This window comes from Polistes dominula, unplaced genomic scaffold, assembly GCF_049000335.1.
Source record: "Polistes dominula isolate Pdom_NZ unplaced genomic scaffold, Pdom_raw_medaka contig_24, whole genome shotgun sequence".
Classification (NCBI taxonomy): Eukaryota; Metazoa; Arthropoda; class Insecta; order Hymenoptera; family Vespidae; genus Polistes; species Polistes dominula.
Window position 1 is genome coordinate 7,166,702 of NW_028301150.1, and position 25,383 is coordinate 7,192,084.

The 25,383-nt window shown below is 27.2% G+C and overlaps 1 protein-coding gene and 1 long non-coding RNA gene across 10 annotated transcripts in view; one reads left to right on the forward strand and one right to left on the reverse strand.

Moving 5' to 3' along the window:
• LOC107066548 (substance-K receptor) overlaps positions 1-17,300 on the forward strand; it is a 27,218-nt gene extending 9,918 nt beyond the window's left edge. For 4 of the 8 annotated variants that reach the window (XM_015321266.2, XM_089177847.1, XM_015321265.2 and 1 more), the window contains 3 exons: positions 12,095-12,357; positions 14,372-14,585; positions 16,447-17,300. In XM_015321266.2, the coding sequence (XP_015176752.1) occupies positions 12,102-12,357; positions 14,372-14,585; positions 16,447-17,107 (1,131 nt within the window). In that variant the 5' untranslated portion in view covers positions 12,095-12,101 and the 3' untranslated portion in view covers positions 17,108-17,300. Of the gene's footprint in view, positions 1-8,801; positions 8,861-12,094; positions 12,358-14,371; positions 14,586-16,446 lie in introns of all 8 variants that reach the window. The other 4 variants (XM_015321264.2, XM_089177843.1, XM_089177845.1 and 1 more) reach the window with 2 other exon arrangements.
• Positions 12,368-25,380, reverse strand: LOC149030851 (uncharacterized). 2 transcript variants are annotated; one of them, XR_016178386.1, is made up of 4 exons: positions 19,916-25,380; positions 14,432-14,578; positions 14,057-14,086; positions 12,368-13,941 (listed from the first exon to the last, which is right to left on the reverse strand). It is a non-coding gene; the product is annotated as an uncharacterized LOC149030851 (long non-coding RNA). The 2 variants fall into 2 exon arrangements; XR_016178385.1 differs by lacking the exons at positions 12,368-13,941; positions 14,057-14,086; positions 14,432-14,578 and adding an exon at positions 18,798-19,105.
• Positions 25,381-25,383: the final 3 nt, after the last annotated feature.

Sequence of the window (25,383 nt, forward strand, 5' to 3'; positions counted from 1 at the left end):
AATAGTTTCGATGTTTTTACAAATAAATTTATATGAATTTAATAAAATTCATTGTCACGATTATCGTGTAATTCAGCATATACACCTGATCATCCTAAGAAAGTTAGGATATTTTTTTGTAATATTTGAAATAGCAAAAGAAGCAAAAGATGAATTTTAATTCAACGTAATAGAGTACAGTAATATCTTTTTACGATTTCAATTGGGTAAGTTGTTAAGGAAAGAAGGAAGGTTTAGATATCGTAAATTCTTTTCCTTCACTCACCTTTAACAACGTTCCACGAAATTACGTTATTTCAAGCAGACAAACCGTGTAGTCTGGAGTGCTCGTTAAAAACAACGAGCTTTCATGAAGCCTTATCGTTTCAGTCTGACGGGATACTCGTTAGAAAATACTCAACAAACACACATAAACACTCACTATGACAATCGTTACCGACATACTTGCTTAGGATATAGATCTTCAATTTTATTGTCTTTATTTCAACGTTCACTTATATGATTACTATCACATCAGAAAGTATTTACAAATCTGATATAGGTACAGCATATTTTTACACGTATACGTATGTATGTCTGTGTATTTATGTATATTTAGTAGTATCTCTACGTAACATAGTTAATTCAATCAAATAAGAACGATTAATACTTGCATCTTTGAATCGAAAAAGAAGTTAACATAAAAATTCGCGAAATAACGAAATAATTCGGCATATTTTATGTTTAACACGAATTATTTATTTATATTACTTTTTTATATATTTATATATTTTTTATATATTTATATTATTTAAAATAATGTTTAACACGGTATTTGAAAATTATTTTTAAGTCACAGAAAAAGTAATATAGAATAATTGTTTATTTTTTAATTGACGTTACTCTGGCAATAATGATCCAATGGTATATTGTCATTAAATGAAATGAATAATATCTCTTTTTGCAAAGGTTCTATTTATTGAATTTAATAGAGAATACGAGAAAAATATTATGCAGCGAACTAATAATATATAAACATTTGAAATTTTTACGTTTCGTATGAATGGTCAGTTTCTCGATCGATTGTGGGGTTCATTGGTTTGAATCTCGTAAATATTCGCGAGAAAAAATCGTGTATAGTGATTATATAAAATAATCGATAGCTATATCTTTTTATTACAGCATTTCCATTACATTGTTTGTTTACTCGACAAGAATAAAAGAGTCCTATAAATAAGTAAAAAAAAACTTAATAGATTTAATCACGAACATTTCTTTTTTACACCAAGTTTTTCCGTACTAAATATCAATTAATTAAACTGGAATATCTGCTAACAAGTATTTATTACTTGCGAGTTCACGAAATTAGTATCAACGTCACGATAGATTTCGTGTTATACGTTTAACAGGAATTAATTTGAGAAATGATTTAAATGCATCTTCGTTAACGCAATCATTTTACATTTGACGACGTATTCACTCTCAGTTCAACCGAAAAAATCATAAGTTAAAGAACAATAAAACTATTTAAAATCATCTTCTATATATATATATATATATAGAAATACAATTAATATTAAAAAGTCTACAAAGTACGAATACTTTTTTTTCCATTTAAATAACATGAATTATTAAAAAAAATTTCTTTTCAAAAATAATATATCATCATTAATAATATTAAATTAAAAAATATTATGTTTATATCATTCAAATTGTAAATTATAATTATATATAAGTTATATCGTTTACAATTATGTGAAAATTCATTCGAAATTTGATTGATTGAAAAAATATCTTTTAGATTTAAATAGAAACAATTACCTATATATGTTAAAAAGTTTCAGTTAATGCGTTAAAAAGATCATTTGAATTTGAAATATTTTTTTTCTTTTACGTAAAAGTATAATACAAGGAAAAAAAGTGATATAGATCTCTCTTTGAATTATTATTACATTTATTATAAATCGTTTAATTGCAAATAATAAACGATGAATAATAGTATCGATATATATGTATGTGTATGTGTGTGATTCGATTTTATTTTCTCTAAAACAAAAAAAAACATTCTATAAAAAAGTGAGGTGAGATTCGTCAGTGTGGTAGAGGGTCGGTGGTAGGGGTACCTTTGGATCCCAGGCAGCAAACTCACTAATCGATACAGCTTCTCTCCACGTCCCGGTTCACGTTCTTCATTTTCCATTGGCGCTGATAACCCGAATGATCTGTCAGTGAATACTGTTTTTTTTCTGATCCATTGCTAATTTCAACGAAACCAAAGAACGTATTATGTCCGTAATATTTATTAGAATATTATATCAAATGAACTATCTGACTCACATACTCTCATCAATTTGGACAAATGACTGTACTATGTTACTGCTGATGCTGATACTGTTATCCGTTGGGAAAGGGGTTCCACTTGTCAATTAAATGAATCTTCTCTTACGTCCAATTTATTTCAATTCATTTTAAACATTCTTTTTTTCTACAATTTGTTTACTCCCTTTTTGGTTTCATTTTATTTTGATTTATTTTTTTTTTTATGATAGTACTTTGTATTTTTAATTCGATATGTAAATTAAAATATGAATTTTATGCAAGCACATGTATATATATATGTAACATGATTGTACTGACCGGATTAATTCGTTTGGAACGCAAATAAAAAAAAATAAAAGGATTCATAGTTGTTGAATTCGTTTGAGAAGCTAATGTCGTCGTTGGCATAAAATAGAAATACACGTATATATATAAACGTTTGTAAAAGTTCATTTGTATATTTGCATATACATTCGTATAAGTTTCTTTCGTCTTTTGATCTATTATTATCGAACGATACTCGCTTTGATATACGTGGGGCTTTTCTTTATAAATAATATTTACACGTAATAGATAGTAACGCTTTTTGGAGAGTAAGATAATTTTCGTAAAATATGAATATCTCTCTTACGTATACGAAAATATACCTATCGGGTTTTATCAATAGAATCGTAATATACAATAACACCAAAAATGTTTCATCAATTATTATTTTCATTTTGAATAAACGTAGAAAACGAATAAATATCTCGTGAAATAATTGAAATTCGACAATTACTTTGCCTTTTTTTTCAATCGAAATTTAATCAAAACACGCCAGATGTTGGATTATGAAAACGATAAACAATACTTTTATCGAGTTTATTTACATAATTACAATTATACGAGAGCAATTCGAACAAGAAAGTACAATTTCTTCTTTTATTCGATTATAATTGCATATACACCGTTTTTCAATAAAAATTATTAACGAAATGGTTCAACAGGTAAGAATTAACAGTACACGTAACGCATACACTCATACGACGTGTATGCGTTACGATCAATGTACAGAATCCGTACACTGTACATATATATTGGACAATGTATATTTTGAGCATGTTTTGTATACATTGTACGATCAATCCACAGAATGACCAAAGGGTTGAAACGAACTATGGAATTAATAATTGGAATAAATATTATTAAAATTGTCATTATATAATAAGTTTCGATTAATTTTTAAAATGTTTTTCAGTAATTGTTTTTCCTCTTAGGTTTTGTCATGGTTTTTTTTTGTGAGGGTTTTATCAAAATATGTACATATAGGTATACCATACATTATATATATGTGATAAATAACCTGTTTTTATTATTTATAAAATTATTTTAGAAAAATTCTTCAACTTAGAGTTACTGTTTGTGTATTTTATCCATTTCTTAATACAACAATTTAGAATATTTACGAGCAGCATATTATACAGGGTGGGGCAATAACTATTAGCACCACAGATATCTTCGAAACTATAAGGTTCACAGAAATATTTGCTGAAATACAATTGCACAGTACGAAGGGGCCATCCGATAGCGATAATAGTTTTTTTGCAGGTGGAGGTACTTTGGACATTTGAAGGTCACCTCAATTTTTTCAAATGGATCGGTATGTTTTTGTTTCTGTATCATGATAGAGGAGCTTAAAACGAGTTCAACGACCTATCACATAAGGTCATTGAAGGTCCTAGAAAGTACATAAAAGTGATAATTATTTTATCAATGGAAATTTGAATAGCAACATCTACGCTAATTTTATCAAGGATACATTGGGTCTTCTGCTAGAGGAGTTACCTTTACTTACACGACAAACCATGTGATATCAACATGATGGATGTCCAGCACATTATTCATTGATTGCACGAAGAGAACTCGATGAAAAATTTCGAAATCGTTTGCGATAATACTTACAGTTTTGGCAGTAAATAAAATTATACGTTTAGTAGGTGTTCGAAATGATGACCATCAGTATCAATGCAACATTGGATTCTTTTTACGATTGATTGACTTGCAAGTCTTACAGTGTCAGAACTTATTGATGTACAGGCTGCAATAATTCTTTGTTGCATGTCGTAGAGTGTAATTGATACTTCTTTGTACACTTCATCTTTCAGTGTTCCCCATAGAAAGAAATCTAGAGGTGTTAAGTCTGGGGAACGAGCTGGCCACGATATTGGACCGCCGCGCCCAATCCAACGATTTCGAAATTTTTCATCGAGTTCTCTTCGTGCAATCAATGAATAATGTGCTGGACATCCATCATGTTGATATCACATGGTTTGTCGTGTAAGTAAAGGTAACTCCTCTAGCAGAAGACCCAATGTATCCTTGATAAAATTAGCGTAGATGTTGCTATTCAAATTTCCATTGATAAAATAATTATCACTTTTATGTACTTTCTAGGACCTTCAATGACCTTATGTGATAGGTCGTTGAACTCGTTTTAAGCTCCTCTATCATGATACAGAAACAAAAACATACCGATCCATTTGAAAAAATTGAGGTGACCTTCAAATGTCCAAAGTACCTCCACCTGCAAAAAAACTATTATCGCTATTGGATGGCCCTCTTCGTACTGTGCAATTTTATTTCAGCAAATATTTCTGTGAACCTTATAGTTCCGAAGATATCTGTGGTGCTAATAGTTATTGCCCCACCTTGTACATCAGCTTGACTTATACCAATATCGTTTCACCCTTCTTTTCTTTAACACAAGAATGTGAAACTACCTGGTTTTAAGAGTAAAGTGGAATAAATCTTTCGTAAATCCTATGTGTTCATAATTTATTACCACCTCCTCCTATACGGCTTCTTGATATTCAAAATAATCATTGTGAGTTACTATCTTTTTTTTGTTTTCCCCTCATTTGAAAATACAAATTTGTATTAATTTTAAAGCACTGTAATAATATAGTATAATACGTGAAACTTTAATGTTATTTTTTTTCATTTATAAACAATTCTATTCGAAAGAATAAAATCATTGCTTTTTTTTAATTGTAAAATATTTTACAACTATTATTACAGCTCTCATTATTTCTCCTTTGCTGATATTTCCTTTTCTCCTTTTCTGATCCAACAAACGTTACGATTCCGATTAATTTTCTTTTTTTCTCGACTAGCTTAAAGGGGGTAGGGAAAAATGAGAGGGTGTGGGAAAATATTTCTCAACACGTTCCTGAAGAGGATTCAGTAATTAGCTTTCGAGATTAAATTTTTCTAATGAATTTTTTTTACTTTTTTTTTATCGAAATAAGATATTATAAACAATCGCATTTAAGATTGCACGATCTTCGAATCGATCTGTCGAATTAAATCAAAATAGGGAAAAAAGAAATTTACATGAAATGAAGAAAAATCGCATATATACTTTTCGAATTAAAGAAATGTTTTTTTTTTTTTTTTTTTTTTTTTTTTTTTATTATGATAAACGCGATAAGCAAGATAATGTATTAGCTAGTCAGCATTTATTGAGGCTCAAGCTGACATGAGTTTGGAACGAATCCAATAGAAATAATCGATAATACTTCGGAATAGTTTTCAATGTGTGTGTGTATGTATATATATATATATATATATATATATATATATATATATATATATATATATATATATGTGTGTGTGTGTGTGTGTGTGTGTGTGTGTACGTGTTGCAAGTACGATAATAATATTAGCCCCCCTCCCGAAAATGAATTATTAAGTTAGCGAAATGTATAACGCAATACGTTACTTTTTTACATCATTCCTCTCATTATTGTATATTAAAGAATGAATAATATCGATGTTTAATCGATCGATCTGATAACTTTATTACCTCTCGTAAAATGTCATTAGGCTTGAAAATCGGATTAATTGACACGCTAATGGTCAACAACCGTTGAGATCGTAAGAGATAATAGCAACGTGTTTCGGAGTTCAACGTTCTAGTTTATAACGATAATTAATCTTAACGAAGATCGTATGGACAAACGATATATGCCAAATCAATCGGATTAAGAACTAAATCAGATTTTAAATTCCAACGGTAAAATCACATTTATCTTATTTTTAAGTCGTTTTTCATAAAATCCCTCCTTTAAGTTTATTAAACGTGATATTTAAAAATTAAAGATTATTCCTTTTATTCGTTCTATTTGTTCATCATTTAATAATTCATTTTCACGCAAATCTCGAATTTATAATTCGTGTTTAATGTCATGCAAGAAAGAAACATTCTATTTTGTTCGATCCAACATAGTTTAATCGAGAGTTTAATTGCAATTAATATTATTATTGACCTTCGTTTTTTAACAATGACTATGAATTATATTTAATGGTATCTCACCTTTATTTTATCTTTCGAGATAAATTACGTGGATGTTAGATTTCTTTCTGAACATTAGTACAACCATAAATTTTGTATCGTTGTATTTTTTGTCAATCTTTTTATGCAAATAAGATTAATATTTGTATCTGTGTGTGTGTTTGTGTGGGTTGCAACATGTACTGATTAATCTCATTTTAGTTAATTCACCTTATATTTACTATAGATAAAATTATAACAGATTTCTATACGTGAAAACAATTTCAACTAAATATTAGCATTTATAGTTTTTATTCGAGTTCGAAAGATAATTTAATATAAATCGTATTAGAGCGTTAAAATCAATTAACGTTTTCGTTATAACCAGTATTCATACTTTATCTTGTTTTTCTTCCTTTCATAAATTTAAACGTCGAAACTTAAAATAAATCGTTTAAAATTATTGGTAGCACGACGATTGGTAAAACGACGTCGACTCGATAATTTAAAATTAAAAATCGGATGTGAATTATTGGTAGAACCAATATGAATTTCTTGCAAACATGAATTCTATTATCATTTTTATTGATCTCGTACATTATTCACAAATTATCATTCAAATGATTGGAAAAACAGAGCAGGAAGATACGAGTAGTGATAATGGTGTAGGGGTTAACCCATTGACTGCCAGACATATTTAGAGCGACTTGCCTTAAATTTTTAAAAATATAATAATATTAAGTTACTGATATAATATTGTAATGGTATTTACAATAATTGATAATTAATATTTTCTACACCATATAAATATTTTATTCAACCTTTTTAATAATTCTTAACGTTAATAACCATTTGTAATTAATCTGAAATTGCAGCACACACTACGAGATATCTCGTAGTTGGCAGTCAATGGGTTAAGAGAGGGTGAGGAAACGCGAAAATATATATTTTCAGAAATGCAAACTAAATTGTTATTGAACTGTGGCTCGATAATGGGGGGGGAAAAAGATTACTAATTTTATCGGACCTATTTGATTATTATTATTATTATTATTATTATTATTATTATTATTATTATTATTATTATTATTATTATTATTATTATTATTGATTTACGTATGACGTGGTTCATTAAAACAATAGGTATACGTGAAGAACATTTCAATTTATAAATAAAGTAAATATATATATATATATATATATATATATATATATATATATATATTCTTATGTAATATCAAGAACAAGAGTAACAATAGTCTATTCATCCTTCTACATTCTCCATTTTGTAAAAGACAATGGCGGCTTATGGTTACCTTCGACCGGTGCCAGTCTGATATCTTTCAAACGAAGCGAAACACCCTAACCATGTCTCTTTTTTTTGTCTTCTTCATTTTTTCTCTTCTCTCTTATCCTCTCTGTGATAATATATTATATCTACCTAAATATCTATATATTTCTTCCCTTTTTTTTTCTTTTTTCTAAATACAACATTAAAAATGTAAACACATTTCTAAAAGTAGAAAGAAAGAAAAAAAGAGAATATCGTTCATATTTTATTGTAAGATTACCAAGTTGAATATTAGAAAGAAAAAGGTTAGGTTCTATATTGTTGTTTTATTATTAAAACAAACAAAAAAGTTTCGTTACGTAAAGTCATTTTAAATTGCATTATTTAATTATTGCACATTTAATAATTAAAATTAAATTTACATTACAATTACATTACATTACAATTACATTAAAATTAAAAAAACACAATAATTGCACAATTAAATTGCATTAAATTGTATTAGTTTTGTTGAACGCTGGACAAAAAGAAAAAAAAAACCGAATTAATTTTAATTTTTTTTTCTTTTTTTATATATAAAAAAATCCATTATATATAAATTTTTTATATATAAAAAGTTCATTTCTTCTTCTTTAAATCGTCGAAGAAAGTTAATAATACCATGATCGAGAATCCTTTTCAAATTGTTGTTTAATATTCCTTATCCTATGATTTTTAGATCATGCGTATAAAATTTCTTTTCACTACCTTTTTTTTCTCTTTTTTCTTTTTTAATAAAGTTTTTTTTTTTAAGATGATAAATTTACCTCGATGTTTCCTAAAACATATTCGTTCTGTAACCTTAACGACAAATAATCGTTCTGATCGCTACCGTTCAGTAAGTTGATATTTTTTGTGCAGGAACATCAACATGATTTTTCCACTCGAATGGAACAACAGTCTACGAAGATGTCGCCCTGGTTTGTTGACCTCCAATTTCGTCCATTTTGTGAAACGACTAAATCACTAATATCAGTCCTTCTGTTTATCATTATTATTATTTTTTTTTTTTTTTTTAAATTATTATTTCTTATAAAAAAAACTATTCGTAAAAATATTTTCAAGTTTTTTAAAACTTTGATAATGAACAAAAGAAAAAAAATAATTGTTAAAAATTTATAACCTATATATATATATATCTTTATTCAGTTTTTTATATTATATGAAATATCGATATTATATATATATATATATATAATATATTTTTTAATAAACGCAAATAAAAAAATATACAAAGTTTAATATTTTTGGAAAATATCGTAAAAATTGTCAAAAAGTTATTTGTGCAAGAAATTTTTGAAAACTTGCCAAAAAGAATGAAATGATCTTTCTTCTTCTGCATTCTCAAGAAACCAAGGGAGAGTTCCTTTCTTTAACCCTTTCACTACTACGGGTGACTATAGTCACCCGCCACAAAACGACATCCGCACACGACGGGTGACTATAGTCACCCGTCACACGATGCCACCTATACGCGACGGGTGACTATACTCATAGACTATAGTCACATAATTATGAACACAAATCATTTTGTTTCTAAAAGTAATGTCACAAAGTCGTTTTTGAGACAAAAGGCTCCGAATGCTAAAGACTGCGCGCGCTTAATGTTCCCACTTTCGGTACGGCGCTCCGTTCTAGACGAGGTACTTCGCGGCGGGGCCCACCGTAGCGAAAGGGTTAAGAGTGACGAACCGTAATAATAGTATAGTACAATCTCCGCGTGTCAGTTTTGAAGAACTTTTTCATTCTCAGAGCCACGAACGTGGCGTCATGTTTCTCACGAAGTCTCGGTTCGGTGGCTTCTTACACTTCTCTGCCTTTAAGCTCTCTTTACGCTCTAGAGAAACCATCTTTTACTTTCTCTCTCTCTCTCTCTCTCTCTCTCTTTTTCTCTTTTTCCTTTTTCTATATCCAGTTCTCGTAAAATCTTCCACGTGATGTTTTATGAAATCGAATTACCCGACATCCAGTACCCTTGGAAATATTTCTTGCTACCTTTATACCATACGTGAATGAACTCCCCCCTCCTCTCTCCTACCCCAATTTCTCCGCCTGTCACCTTGTCCACCCTTATACCACCCACACCCCCTACCATTTACCGACTTTTCCTCAATCGATGTTTCATTATTATCTTTTATACTCTATTTATATTCATTGTTTAAATTTATAAATTACTTACTATACGATTTACAAATGAAATTTATTATTTGTATATATTATTAGGGTGAGCGTGAAAATTTCGTGCAATTTTTTTTGAACTAATATTTCACTTGCATATAAGGTCATTTTATTGATTTCAAAATAATTGCATTATTTGATAACAACACAACACAATAAATTCACGAACTTTTGGTTCATCATAATAATATTGTGTTTAATATATTATTATTATTATTATTATTATTATTATTATTATTATTATTATTATTATTATTATTATTATTATTATTATTATTATTATTTATACAATTTAATTACGTTTAAATATTGATATTTATAAAATGTGACAATTTTTAATCGATTTAAATATGAATGGGTGTGTGTTCAAGTGTGTATATATGTAATATAATTATGAAAATAAAACTTAACCTTTTTTTCTCTTTTTTATTTCAAGGTTATAAAATGTAGTGGGTTTGTTTGTTTCTAGAGAAACAAAAATTACATTAGGAAGTAAAGATGACATTGATGTCGCTTCCGTTGCAAAGTGCATAACCATATGATATTTTCAGATATTCGTGTGAAAAGAAAAGAAAAGAAAAGAAAAAAAAATGGAAACGATATCGCAGAAGACACACGGCCAGCCGCACACTTATGGTTGTCCTACCCAACATCGATCCCACGAAATATGATATCATTGAGATATAAAAATGCAACCACACATTCTTGTATTTTATCGTATATCCTTAAACGATTGGATGTAATGTAATACAATATAATATAGATTTTTATATCGAATCAAAAAAAAGGATATTTTTTTCGGACGAATAGTTTTTACTAGTTTCTTAAAAAATAAAATAAGATGAATAAAAAAAAATCCAATCCTAACATAGAACACATTTCGATCAGATTTACTTTTAATTTTTAGATTATATATAACAAAATATCTCTAATTATTATTTTAATTCATTTCATTATATATTTCTCATTAAAATTTAAATTTTATTTATATAGTATTATAATCAAAATTAACTCTTTTCTTTTATTTGTTAATTTTAAATTAATTTAAATTAATATATATATTATAATTCAATAAATTTAATATAATAAATAAATTTAAACATGAATATATATATTTAAAATTTAATTTTAATCTTAATTAAAATTAAATTATTAATTATATTATATTATATTATTATTATTATTATTTATTTAATTCTATTTTTTTTATTTTTTTATTCTTTTTTATAATTTTTTGTTAATTTTAATTTGTTTTTATATTTTATTGACTTTTATATTTAAATTAATATGATTAATTAACGTTATTCTTATCTAATAATTAAATATTTTTCTTTTCTTTTCCTTTTTTTTTTCTTTGAAATTATCTCATCGTTGATATTTTTCCTTAAAGATTTTCGTGATCGTATGAATTACGGAGTCAAGTATATGAACGCCTAACGAACGAGTGGTTTCGATCAATAACAGACTCATCGACTACGTCCTTGTCACTCGTAATCTTCATAAGCTTAATAGTCCAAGCGTTTAATAATCTCTAATATCGCAGATCACTTCGTTCTCCTTCCTGACAATTTCTTTACGAATTATGACATTTTCTAAACTCTTATATATAAACAACAACAACAAATAACGAAAAGGATAATAATTATATCTACAAAATTGAATCAATCATTTATACGATTTTACACAAGAAAATCTATTTGATTTTAAACATTTTGACGTTAAAAATGAACATTTTCAAAATACTTTAATCAAACATTCGAAAGTATTTTTTTATAATTTTAAACGAATTCTTTGATTTACTTCAAGTATTTCCAACGTAATACTATTATGTTTAAAAATATAAGAGATTATTAATAGGATTATCACAATTTGATATAGATTTTGTTGAAATAAAAGTAACATTTGGTTTTTTTTGATAAGCTCTTTTTTTCTTTTATTAATAAGTGAAGACTAATATGTTACTAAATTTCTATTAGTTTCAGAATGAACGTGACAACAGTAGCTCATGGTGTTGCAAGTACTCTTGCCGAGTTGGTAGGACTCGAGAATCCTGTAAGAATGGATAAAACTGGCAGTGGTATAATGGATGAAGATCTTGGTGTCTCACCAGTCACCCTATCACCAGCTTGGTCCAGAGTTGCTAGACTTCTTTTATTGGCTTCTCTTGCGGTTGGTGGAAGTGTCGGAAACGTTTTCATGATATCGGCAATTGTTGTCGAAGAACAATTAAAAAAACGAGGTAAACTTCCTCTACTTTTAAAAAATAATATTATAATAATAATAATGACAATAAGTCTGACCAAAAAAAATAAGTCTTGACATTCTTAAATTATTTACCATTCATTTGCATATTATTTGTAATTAATATTTATTTGTTTTTAAAATTGAACGAGTAATAATAAATAAATCGATCGAAAAACAAGTAAATATCTTGAAATCTATCAATATTTTTTTCATTCGCAATTATGAAACTTGATCACTACCCTTTTTTTTTTAAAAGCTTTATTCCGTCAATTTAACATACGACGACGTATTTACGAAATATCAAAGGAAATGATTACCCCTTTTTCTCGAAAAATATCGATAACCGAAAGAAAAGAAAAAAAAGTAATTGAAGAGAAGTTTTGAAACGAACATTTTAATGGGAGTTCATAAATAGACCTTGTTTTCTTTGAAACCAGGTTAACATCTTGAATTTGTCTCGAGGATTCGATTAAAGTAAAGCGTTATTGAAATCGCGTATATGTGTTTGTATTTTTTTTTCTAATACCCTTAACAATCGAACAGGGAACAACCCCATTTTTCATAGTTTATTAACCATACGATGTTTCATTCGATACCATATTATTATATTTATTTTTAATCGATGAAAAAACAAAAAAATAAAACATCTATTTAAAAAAAAACATTCGAATAATTATATAATTTCAAGCTCAACACACCCATTGTACAAATTCAAATAATTCATAATCACGTCATGTGTTAAATCATATTAAAGGAAGATTAATATTATAATAATTCCGTTAACACAATGTGAATAACGTTCTAATAAATACTTCCTATGTATCATTTATTTATCCTGACGAAGAATTAAAACAAAGAACGTCGAATAATTTTTATTCAGTTTTCTTTTAACAGATCGTTCGAAGTAGAATTTATTGCCCTTGGGGTAGTAAAGTACCGAGGGATTCTAAACAAGATGGAAAAATTTGTTTATAAGAGAAAAAGAAATTAACACGTTAAATTTTGGTTCTTTTAAAGTAAACGAGAATAAATTTCCCATTATATATAATATCGTTAATTCCTTTCGTTTATACCTTATACTAATCGGCGTTCTTTATCAAACAGCTCTACTCAATTATCAAACTTATTAAACCTACAAATAGTCTAGGAAACTACGTACGTACGTAACCATCACAACTACACAAATTATTCTATCTGTGTTGAATAAAGGAAATGCGATAGCTTTACACTTCACTGTATCTTCCACATGAATGATCTCGTTAAAAGGAATGAAATTCGTTTCTACTTCAAAGTCGGTAATAAACCGTCGGAATTATATTATCATTATCATCGTCATCATCATCGGCATAATTATTCTATTAACGCGCGTATAATTATTACTTTATCATATAAAGCAAAAACAAATCGATATCATATTCAATCGAAGAAAAAATAAATTAAACTAAATTTATTCGCCAATGACCCATTTTTGGGGGGAGACACATTTTCAAATTTGTTTTTCTTTTAAATAACTGCAACTTCAGAATGAAATAGGGTCTCGTTCTAAAATAATATGATCTTGTACAACAGGTTCCATACTCTAAAATTAAAACAACAACAATTATGACAAAAATATGATAGTTCCAGTTTGTTAGTAAGAATATCGTTATATAGTTAATTTAATTTAATTGTTTTTTTATATTTTTGTATCGTACCAAATAATGTATCGTCGTCAATGATCATGACTGTAACAAATTTAATCGTAATTAATTATAATAGTTGCATGAATTATTAAATTATTGTTCTAAAATTGTTTGACATTTTGTAAAACATGTAAAATATTGAAAAGAATTCCTCCACCCAATCCCCTTTCATTTCTCTGGTAATGATTTCGAAGAAAATTTTCATTCGTTTTTTTTTTATACAAAAATAATTATTTCTATATTCAATGATTTAATTAATTTTTTAATTTTAATATTGAAACTATGAGGAAAGCAAAACGAATTTTTATTGTAATTGCATATTTTCAGGAAACGCGTTTTTAGTGAACGTTGCTTTAGCGGACTTATTGGTCACTGGTTTTGTATTACCGGCATCCGTAATAGTGATCTTGGCAGGACACGAAGAATCTTTAACAATTTGCCGCGTTGAAATGACTGCCCAATCGATTTGTTTTCTGGTCACCGTGCTAACTTTGACCACGATAGCTGCCGAGAATTATGCTCGTCTTTGTTTACCTGAAAGGTAAGCATTGATAAAAATCATCTAACAAATTCCAAATGCATATATATAAATGTGTGTGTGTTTGTGTTAAATTAGCTTTTTTACATGGTATACCATAACCACTTTCTTTTTTATTTTTCGATTAATCCTTCAAATTTGCTAGTAAATTTGGTAAAATTATTTTTTTTTTAATCAAAGAAAAATTATAAAACAAGATTAATATATGTCAAATGAGGAATACGCAAAAGTTAAATATAAATTGGAAAAAGGATATTTTTGTTTCTTCGTGATTTCAAAGTCACAAGGGGACTCATATTCAATAAAGGTTTGAAATACTATATTCGAAAACAAAAGGGATCGCGTTACCATAGAGATAGGTAAAATAAGCGTATAGCTACAAAAAAAAAAGAAATAAAGAAAGCATTCCATTATAAGCATCAACCCTAGTAAAATGAAAGTCAACGTAGGAGGTCGTAATATTCCTGTAATTTTCACTCATTGGGAAACCACTGACATAGACGGTAGATTTTTCAAATTATGCCTTCATTGTTCCCCCGCTTATTATTATATATAGATATATAGTACTACGTACTTTATACGCGACATAATATAACACATCAATTTTATTTAATGTATTATCGAAAATTAAGATTACAAAATTTATTTACTATTTATTCAATTATATAGAATTATAATCAAGTATATCGTTATAAAATTTATATACCTAAATTTAATATATGAAGTTACTTAATATAATTTATAGTTTTATCTTACTATCTTTTATACATTATCTTTATATATATATTATTATTATTATTATTATTATTATTATTATTATTATTTATTATATATAAAATTATATATACATATAATTTTATGTTATTATTTCTTATCTACATACATATCTTTATACATAAAAATTCAGTGTCACATTGTTGGTTTCCAATGAACTTCGAAACTACTGAACTGATCCTAATGAAATTTGTTTTATTTTGTGTAATTTTTTTCAACTTAGTATATAGGATAATTTTTATCGCAATTATTTTTATTTTTTATTACTAATTTGAGGATTTATTAATTAAAGGTTATCTAGATCTTTAGGTATTGTAAGTTTTCAATAGATAGCGCTGAATTACAATTCAATTATTTCAATGTATTCACGTCATGTTTTTTTTTAGATTTACACATATATATAATACTCCTATATGGGCAGTTGATACGGAAAAGAATATCCCAACATTACGGTGCCGACAATATTTATTTCTCTCTCTTCCAAAACACTTTGTCCAATCTGCGCATGCTTGAAATTTCTCTAAAATATCAGTAGTGGGGACATAAACTGGAGAATAATTTTGTGGTTAAAACTGTGTTTACAGTATTATTCATTATTATAATTCAGAAAAATAATCCTAAATTTTTAAAAATTTGTGATTTTAATTTATCAATATTTTATTTTCAACAACTAATTATTATTAATAATTATTATTATTTCCCATATGCGCACAAAGGGTGCGCAGAACTGAGTTGGAAGCTCGGAGGATAGAGAAGGTGACATTATCTGTCTCACTTTATCGGAACAGCTTCCACTTATGGAAACTGTCCATATAGGAGTATTACATATATGGATTTACATATGACATAACTAATCTTGGTTTTTATATTTTTTCGTGTATTATTATTTTATGTATTTCATTGTAATTATGATATTTTTTTGTGTTGTTATATAATTTACTAAATAGTTTTGAATTATATTAAATCAACATTTTATAACAAAACCACAGCTACTTGTGGCCGAAGCATCCTAGTATATACATATATATAAATAATCAATCAATTTGAAATAAATAAATTGTGAATATTTATACTAATGGATTCCCCGCAGGTACAACATTTTAACAACGAGCCGAGTGACAGGCACATTGATCGGCATTTGGGTAATCGCTGTTATAGCAGTGAGCCTTCAATCATACATAGAAGACGGACCAGATTTTTGTTTAAGAAAATTTGGCGGTATTACGATGAAACAAGTAATTGGTGTAACGATATTAATAGGTTTACCAGCAGTAACAACTATTTTTCTTTATGCAATATTAATATTGTGCGTTAGACGAACAACAAGGGGATCCTATAAACCACACATTACATATTCATGGGATTACGAATTAACTAAAGCGAATATCTACAGTTGTCTAATGTTTATAATATTTTGGTTACCATTTGGTACGGCTGTATGCATGAATTCATTTCGACCAATGAGTGCACACGTTTTATACGGTCTAGCTTGGTTAGCATTTTCGAAACCATGTTTCAATAATCTATTATATTGTGTTGCAAATCGACATTTTCGTAGTGCATACGTTAAATTATTTCATTATTGTTGTTGCAAAACTACCGTGAACTTTTCAAGAAGAACTCGTGCCGAAACTGGGAGAAATCCTAGCGACGTGCGTTTAAGGGTTCACATCATCCATTCTTATGCGAGTCCAGCTTCCTGTAGACCTACGGTCAACAGACCCAACGGACGTGAAGTTTATGAACTTTAAAACGGCTTCTTGTTAAACGTTAGCTTTATTTCCCTCTTCCTCATTTTGCTCTTCCTCCTCTTAATATTTTACGTGCACAACCTTCTTCTTCTTCTTCTTCTTCTTCTTCTTCTTCTACTTCCCCCCATAAAAAGCCCCTTCCATATAAACGTAAATTACCGATTGAAAATGTTTAGTCTACGTTTTTCTACATTGACATTACTAAAATTACGTACAACAACAATTTTTGAACAATTGTGTCAATATTTTTTATTGTTGTATATATTTTATTGTCAATATTTTATATTGTTGTATATATTTTATTGTCAATATTTTATATTTTTGTTTATATTTTATTGTCATATTTTAAAATTACATTCCTTTTTTTCTCATTTTTTTTCATTCCTTTCTTTTTTCTTTTTACTTAAAAAATGACCCTAACTACTGTGCGTCATAGAAAAATAATAATTCATCACATTTACTCGTATCATATTAAGTATAATAGTAATCTTTTGTTGAAAATTATACAAAAATTGTCTTTACGTTACTGAACACTAGGTTTTTTTTTATTTTTTACACTTACAAGTATTAGTATTTTATTCTATTTACGAATTTTGAAATAGTAGGTGATATATTGCGATAGATATTCTTATAGTAACACATCTGTTACGATAAGAAATTATCAATTTTAGTTGACGCAGATCCAAACTTTTGATCGGTGGTGTGATGGTAGTGGTGTATAATACACACACCACTCTTCTTATGCAGTAATCTAAATCAAGCATTTGTTTTTCTTATCCTCTCTCTCTCTCTCTCTCTCTCTCTCTCTCTCTCTCTCTTCTCTCTCTCTCTTTCTCTCTCTCTCTTTCTCTTTCTTTCTCACGTCTGGTATCGACTGTGGGGAAAATAAATTTGTCTATAAAACTTAAACTTAGAAGACGAACTTTCAAACATCTTGTTCTCCTCTATTTTCACTCGAATTTATGAATATATGAATATGTATATATATACGAAGGTTTTATTGCACTTGAGTGCGCTTGCGCTAACACACACGATGATATTAGCTGTTCTGACTTTAAGTTCGGAAATGCCCAAACACTCGGTGAAACGTTCATAATTTCTACTTTCCGCACGAAGTTTATCTTTTTTTATCTTTTACTATTTTTTATTAATTTTTCTATATAGAAGCAAAGATAGTACATACACAAAATTAAAAAATTGACGGGTTCATATCATCATAATCTAATAAGTTACAAACGGATTTGTTAACGATTACTAACGTGTACAAGAAAAAAAAAACAAAAAAAGAAGAGAAGAAAAAAAAAGATGGAATAGAAAGAGAAGAGACGCATAGACAATTTTAAGACGGATTTGACTAACTAAAACAGATGCTTATTTCAAACAAACTACTCTGCAGGGCCCTCTTGTCTGTCTATAATTTTTTTCTTTGCTTCCTTACGGTTAAAAAAAAAAACAAAAAAAATACTAAAAGCTTTTCGAGTTACGTATTATTATTATTTTTTTATTATTATTATTATTTAACCAGGAAAATGTTAAATACCTTCAAAGATGTAATAAGAGTTACTTTTAATTTGAAGAATTCAATTTTTTTCTTTTTTTTTTTTTAATTTTATTACCACACCTTCGATCGATGGTTATCAATTTTTTTATAAATAATATATATATATATATATATATATATATATATATATATATATATATATATATATATATATATATAAACAATTGTCCTTAATAATTAATTGTACTCAATATATTCGCGTTCGAAGGAAAAAAAAATGGAAAAAAAACGATGATTATCAAAAAAGAAAAACTAATCTAAATATAAATATCGATTATAAAACCCTCCCTCATTGATAATAATTCCATTCGAACGCGCGTGGCTCCGTCCGATTTCTTTGATCGTTCAATGATAAAAAGAGATTCGAAGAGTTATTAGTTTGATTCACGACAAGGCCGTCCTTCAACCCCTCCTCCTCCACGCTGCCCCATTGGCATCTAAAAATTTCAAATATTCTTTTTTTTGTTTTTTTCTTAAAATATTTTTAATTATCCTAATCAATTGATCGATCTAATTGTTAAGATCCTTGAAGAAAAATTTTGTTCATTCGCACTCGATAATAAAATTTAAAAAAAACTTTTTTATTTTCGATTATTACAGAGTAAATAATTACAGAGAGAGAAAAAGAAAAAATATTAATAAGAAAAATAAAAATAAGAACTATGCGCGTCCAACAGTTGTGACATTTAATTACAAAAGTTAAAAAATAATACATTAATTTTATGATTAATATATATATATATATATATATCTATATATATAAATAATTTGACAATTTAAAATAAGGCATAAAAAATAAATACGTTCAATGTTTAATATTCGATCTAACTTAATTTTTTATTAATTTAACTTAAAAATTTGTAGTAAGATGAGAAAGAACAAAGAACGAATGAAGACAATGTCATTCACGTATAACTACACATTTACGTTCTCTTTTTCTTTTATTTTTTCTTTTATTTTTGTCTTTACCCCACTTGGTGTTTTCTTTTTTTGTTATTTTTTTTCGACAAAACCTCCTAGTCGCATTTAGATAGTATTTTTAAGAGAAAGAGTTTTAAAAGTTTGACTTAGGAAGGGTGTGTGTTTTGTTCGTGACGAGTTAAGTCGAGTGGGATGGAGGGGTGGGAATGGGAATGAAACGTCCATCGTTTAAATACGCTCTCTCTCTCTCTCTCTCTCTCTCTCTCTCTCTCTCTCTCTTACACACACTCCCACGTTTTAAACGAAAGTAATTTAGGACAATGTACCTTAAGGTTGTATACCGTAAAAACCGCCTATTCGGATCTTCGAAGTTTGAAGAATGAAGTCGAGTAGTAGAGTTAGTCTCATCGATCCGATCGTTACGCTTGAAATTGTGGCGGCGGCGCAGGTCTCGTGGTATCGAAGGGAAACAAGGGGGGAAGGAGAAAGAGGGAGGTAGGAAGGAAGGGAAAAAACACTCGTAAAAGGGCATTCGTAAGCTTTTAAAGGGACTGATACGTAACTTTCTTCTTTCAAACGTTCGATCTCTTGGATTAAATCTATCTTGAGACGTTCCTATTTTTAATTATAAACGAAAACGGTTTATAATATACTCTTTTGTGACTTTAAAAAAATTATAATATGATTATTTATTTGTTCTTTTTTTTTACAATAACTTTTTTCAACGTTATTCAATTTTTCTGGTTTTTCTTTTTTCTTTTTTCTTTTTTCTTTTTTAATAGAAAATCGTTTGTAATCAATGTAAGCTTTTACCTCGAAATGTTATATTTATAATATTTAATTTGTTTTTTTGTTTTGTTTTTTTTTTTTGGTTATTTTTTCTCCTATAATAAGATTTTTCTATTTCAAACATAATATAATACACATTTTAAATATTATTCGATCGAGATTAAAATTAATTCTCGTTTTATCGTAAAGCAGTGGCAAATGAATCGGTACGACGTGGATCAAGAATGTAGCGATATTACTTTTGAATACTTTTTAATCATTTTTAAATTTCATTTTCAATTCAAGTCGAAATAATCGTGATATTAATAAACGACGAAAATCCGTATTTTACCTGGAAGATATTTTAAACATTATTATCCGTGTTTGAATACTTTCGTAAACGAGTTATTTTGAATATAACGGACGCATAAAGTATTTCTTTTAATATTATTTCGTGCACGCCTATTAGTCGAGGGTAATTTTTTTGTTGTCGGCATTTATATATATATATCATCGAAGATCGCTAAAAAAAACGTGGTCTCGCAAAATGCACTACACACTGTCAGGGTTGCAATAAAAATAAATAAAAGAAAAAAAGAAATAAAAAAGAAAGTAAATCGTTCAAATTACGTGACGATTATTTTTATGATGTATAATTTGTATGAAAAACTTTCTTAACAAGTTTCATCGGATTTACAAAACTTCACGAAATCTTGTCGTTTTACAATTTTACATATCGCTACTATTATTGTGTTCAATATATAAAATAGAAATCTTTTTTTTTTAACTTATATTCGAAAAGATGATTACATATCCGTGTACTTATGAATTATAAGATTTAATAGTATAACAAAAATAAAAATTAAAAATTCGGACAAGATTAAGACAGGTAACGCTAAGATTTATGAATCATTTTTCGAAATTATTTCACAACGACAAATATGCAAAATACGATATTTCTTTAAATATAAAATGTTGCAAACGATGATATTGAATATTAACCAATTTAATATTATCCAATCGATAATCAAAAGAAAAATATTACTTTTTTAATACAATAATACTTATTACGAATATTTGTTAAAAAAAAATTTCAAATAAATTCGACTAAATTCGTGCAAATCATACAATCGTATATGACAAAGTTAAAAGTAATTATTTTTTATTAATATTAATAACATATTTTTTTTTTTAATCACATCACGTGCAAATTTACGGCACACGATAATTTTTCATTTTAAGAATTCATTCTATGATTACACATACGGGTATGCATACAGGTAGCGTGCAGATAATTCGATACTGTTATATTTGCATTATTGCTCTATTTTTAAATCCGAAGAAGAAGAAGAAGAAGAAGAAGAAGAAGAAGAAGAAGAAGAAGAAGAAGAAAAAAGAAAAGAAATGTAAAAAAAAAAGGACGAGATCCATAAATGATTTTGATCTTCGTATTTTTTTAAACTCTAATTTCGGTCAATTTCACAAGCACGATTTTATATTTATTGCACGAGAAAAAAAAACATTTGCTCCGTCCATAAAATAAATGCTTCTTATCTGCACTTCGTGGTCGAATATATTATTATTATTATTATTATTATTATTATTATTATTATTATTATTATTATTATTATTATTATTATTATTATTATTATTATTATTATATTATGCGATGAGATATTTTCAATGAAAAAAAAAAGAAACAAATCAACATAATCAAATCAATCTTTTTCTCTCTCTGTCTCTCTTAATTTATCTTTTCGCAAATTGAAAGAAAAATCAAATTTTATTTTCTAAATTGTTTCGTGTAAAGTTTCTTGCTTTCTTTTTTTATTAATTTTATACATGAATAAAAATTTTTTTATTTTTTTATTTTACATTTCACTGAGATCTATGAAATAACAAGGAAGTTAATATAGCAAGATGGATAGTATTTTATTTTTTTTTTACAATTAATCGAATATAATATAAATTTGAAACTATAAATGCATATATAAAATTTGTTAAGAAAACAAAAAAAAGATAAGAAATCTTTTGGACAATTTAATATAACAAATAAAATTGATATAAAGTAGATATCCATAAATTACACGTATATAAACACAATAATACGGTGGAACCTCTAGTATCCGATGATATAGTATTTGAAACGTTTTACTATTCGCATAGCTCTATTATTCGAACACTAATGTATACAATTTTACTGTTTTTGTCATCTATATTATGAAAACAAATAATTCTAGAGATAATACATGTTTTATACAATATCTCTTATATCTTTCCTATTACATCAAGTATGAAATTAATATCTAACGCATTTATAATTTACATGTAATACCATCGAAAAGGAATTGTGTAATTTTAAAAATAATTATAGAGATGAAGCAACAACAACAAAAATATTTTAAAAACCATAACTGATTTAATGAAACACGAGTAGGGTTGAAATCTTTGAAACTATCATAATATGATTATTAACAGAATCAACCGGAAAAATAAAGAAATACTTCATATTATATTAAATAAATGATGGAGAAATGTAGTCAAAATTCTCTTTCATAAGAACAAAAATTATGATTTTATATTAATTCGGATACTCAAGGTTCTGTTTTACTCCTATCTTTCTCTCATGACTGTATAATCTTTAAATATTATACTTTACACATGCCTTCTATCAATCTGTGATCACAATGTTAGATATGATCAAATACATACGACATGTATACGTATGTACGTAGTTATGTATGTATGCATTCGTATATACATGTATATAAATATACATGTTATACATTACATATATATATACAGCGTGTCCCATATAATTCTATTCGCGATTTCTTAAGTACTTGCGATAACCTGGCAAAAAAATACTTTTAAACAAAAGTTGAAGTGTTTTTGATTGACTATACATTGCAATAAAAAGAAGTTTGAAAAAATTTTTTTTTTAATGTTTTTTAAGGGTATCTTTATTTTTTTAAATGGCACCCTATATTTTTGGCCTTACAATATTATAGCACGCATTAATACATGATATACTATGATACATGATGTACTAGTTCGTTGAATTCGTATTAATACGGCTATAATATTGTAAGGTCAATATAGGTATTTTCAAATTTTTGTTTTTTGCAATTTATAGTCAATCAAAAACAGTTCAACTTCTGTTTAAAGTATATTTTTGTCAGGTTATCGTAAATACTTGAAAAATCTTGAATATAGTTATATGGGATACCTTATATATATATAAGTAACAAACAACTTTCATATTCAACACATGATAACTCATGGTAGTTTCACCAATGCAATTTCACTTATTAGTTGGTAAATAAAATCGCATAAAAAATTAAACGATCAACCGATCGTACGACTTGAGAAACGGGACCAGGTTCAGAAAACAAGTTTGTCGTATTATTACATTTTACCGATCACTTTTTACTTCTTACTGCACTTAAACTATATGTAAATATATAATACACAAGAAGAAGACCAAATAAGCAATGAAACGTGACCAATTAATAATTGATTACTATCAAACTTTCCTTCCTTTCTTCCTTTCTTCTCTTCTTTCTTCGAGATAAACTATAGAAAACTTTCTTCTTTTTAATCGTACAAATTTATGCGTAATTGTATGTAATAGAAAGAAAAAAGAAAAAAAAATAATTAATTAATATTTTGTAAGAAGAAAAAGCAATATTCATTGTTTCGAAAGGATTTATCGAAAATACGAATTTTCAAAAATTGAAGATAAAAATAAAAACTGGTCACGTTACACGAGATTATTGTATCCATGTTACACGTAATTACAGTTACATTACACTACGAAAATTCATTACCAAGAAATTTCGAATTTAATTTATTTTTGGTCAACAGTGAGTAATATCTCCTTCCCGAGTCTTAAAGATGATTTTTTTCTGTATCTCATTTGTCTTCTCTTTTCCTTTTTTTTTTTTTATTATACATTAAATTCAAATATATTCAAATACATCACCGCCAATTTATTTTCTGTATCGAACAAGCATTACTTACAATTGTAAGAGCATGTACAGAGTAATTTTCATCAAAGGATAAAATTTTAATACGTACAACAAGGCTGGAGAAAGATATTACGCACTACAATAATAAACAAAATAAAAAGAAATAAAAAATAATAATAAGCGATCATGCTCTAATTTAAAAATTTACAATTAATCGAAAAAATTATTGGCAAAAAAAAACTGTCGGTTCATAGTGTGTGTTTGTGTGTGCGTATGTGTTTGTGCGTGTATGTATAACTGACTGTTACGATATAAATGTAAAGTTAAAATAATTATAATTAAGTTATATACAAAAAAATGTGTGTATACGGCTCACGCATACACACCTGTAAGAGGTACTAATCGATATTACAAAATACTCGGACTATATCAAAGAATTTCAATTAAATTATTTCGAGTAATATAATTTTTATTTATAATAATCTCCTCATCCACGTTGTCGGTTAAAATTGATACAATTTGATCGGATTTTTTTTTCTTCAAAACCGACACGACATCCGTCCAAAAAAAAGGAAACAAAAAATTTAAAATTTATAATAAATTCTACGATCCTTTTTTATTTTTTTTAATTTTGTTTTTTTTTTACTAATTTTAAATTTATGATCCTTCTCGATGTAGAAAAGAAAAGAAACAATAAATTACATTATCTTAATAATACAATTTATATTTGTATAAGATAATAAATATTTCTGTTTATATATATATATATTATATAAAAATAAATTACTATTACAAATATTCTTGCACGGTTAATGTATAAAAATAAAGCCTACGAGTGTATCATATGATGCACGTGTAAACATAAAAAAAAAAAGAAAAAGAAACAATAAACAAAATTATCGTGAATAACAAAAGCACGTAGAATATCGTTGAATGCGATATTTGTCCAATTATACTTAATTATTAACTCGCATTGAACTTATGTTAGAAAAAAAAATATATTCTAAGCTTCCTCTGTCATCGAAGATTTATTTAATCTTGTTTGTAATTAAAAA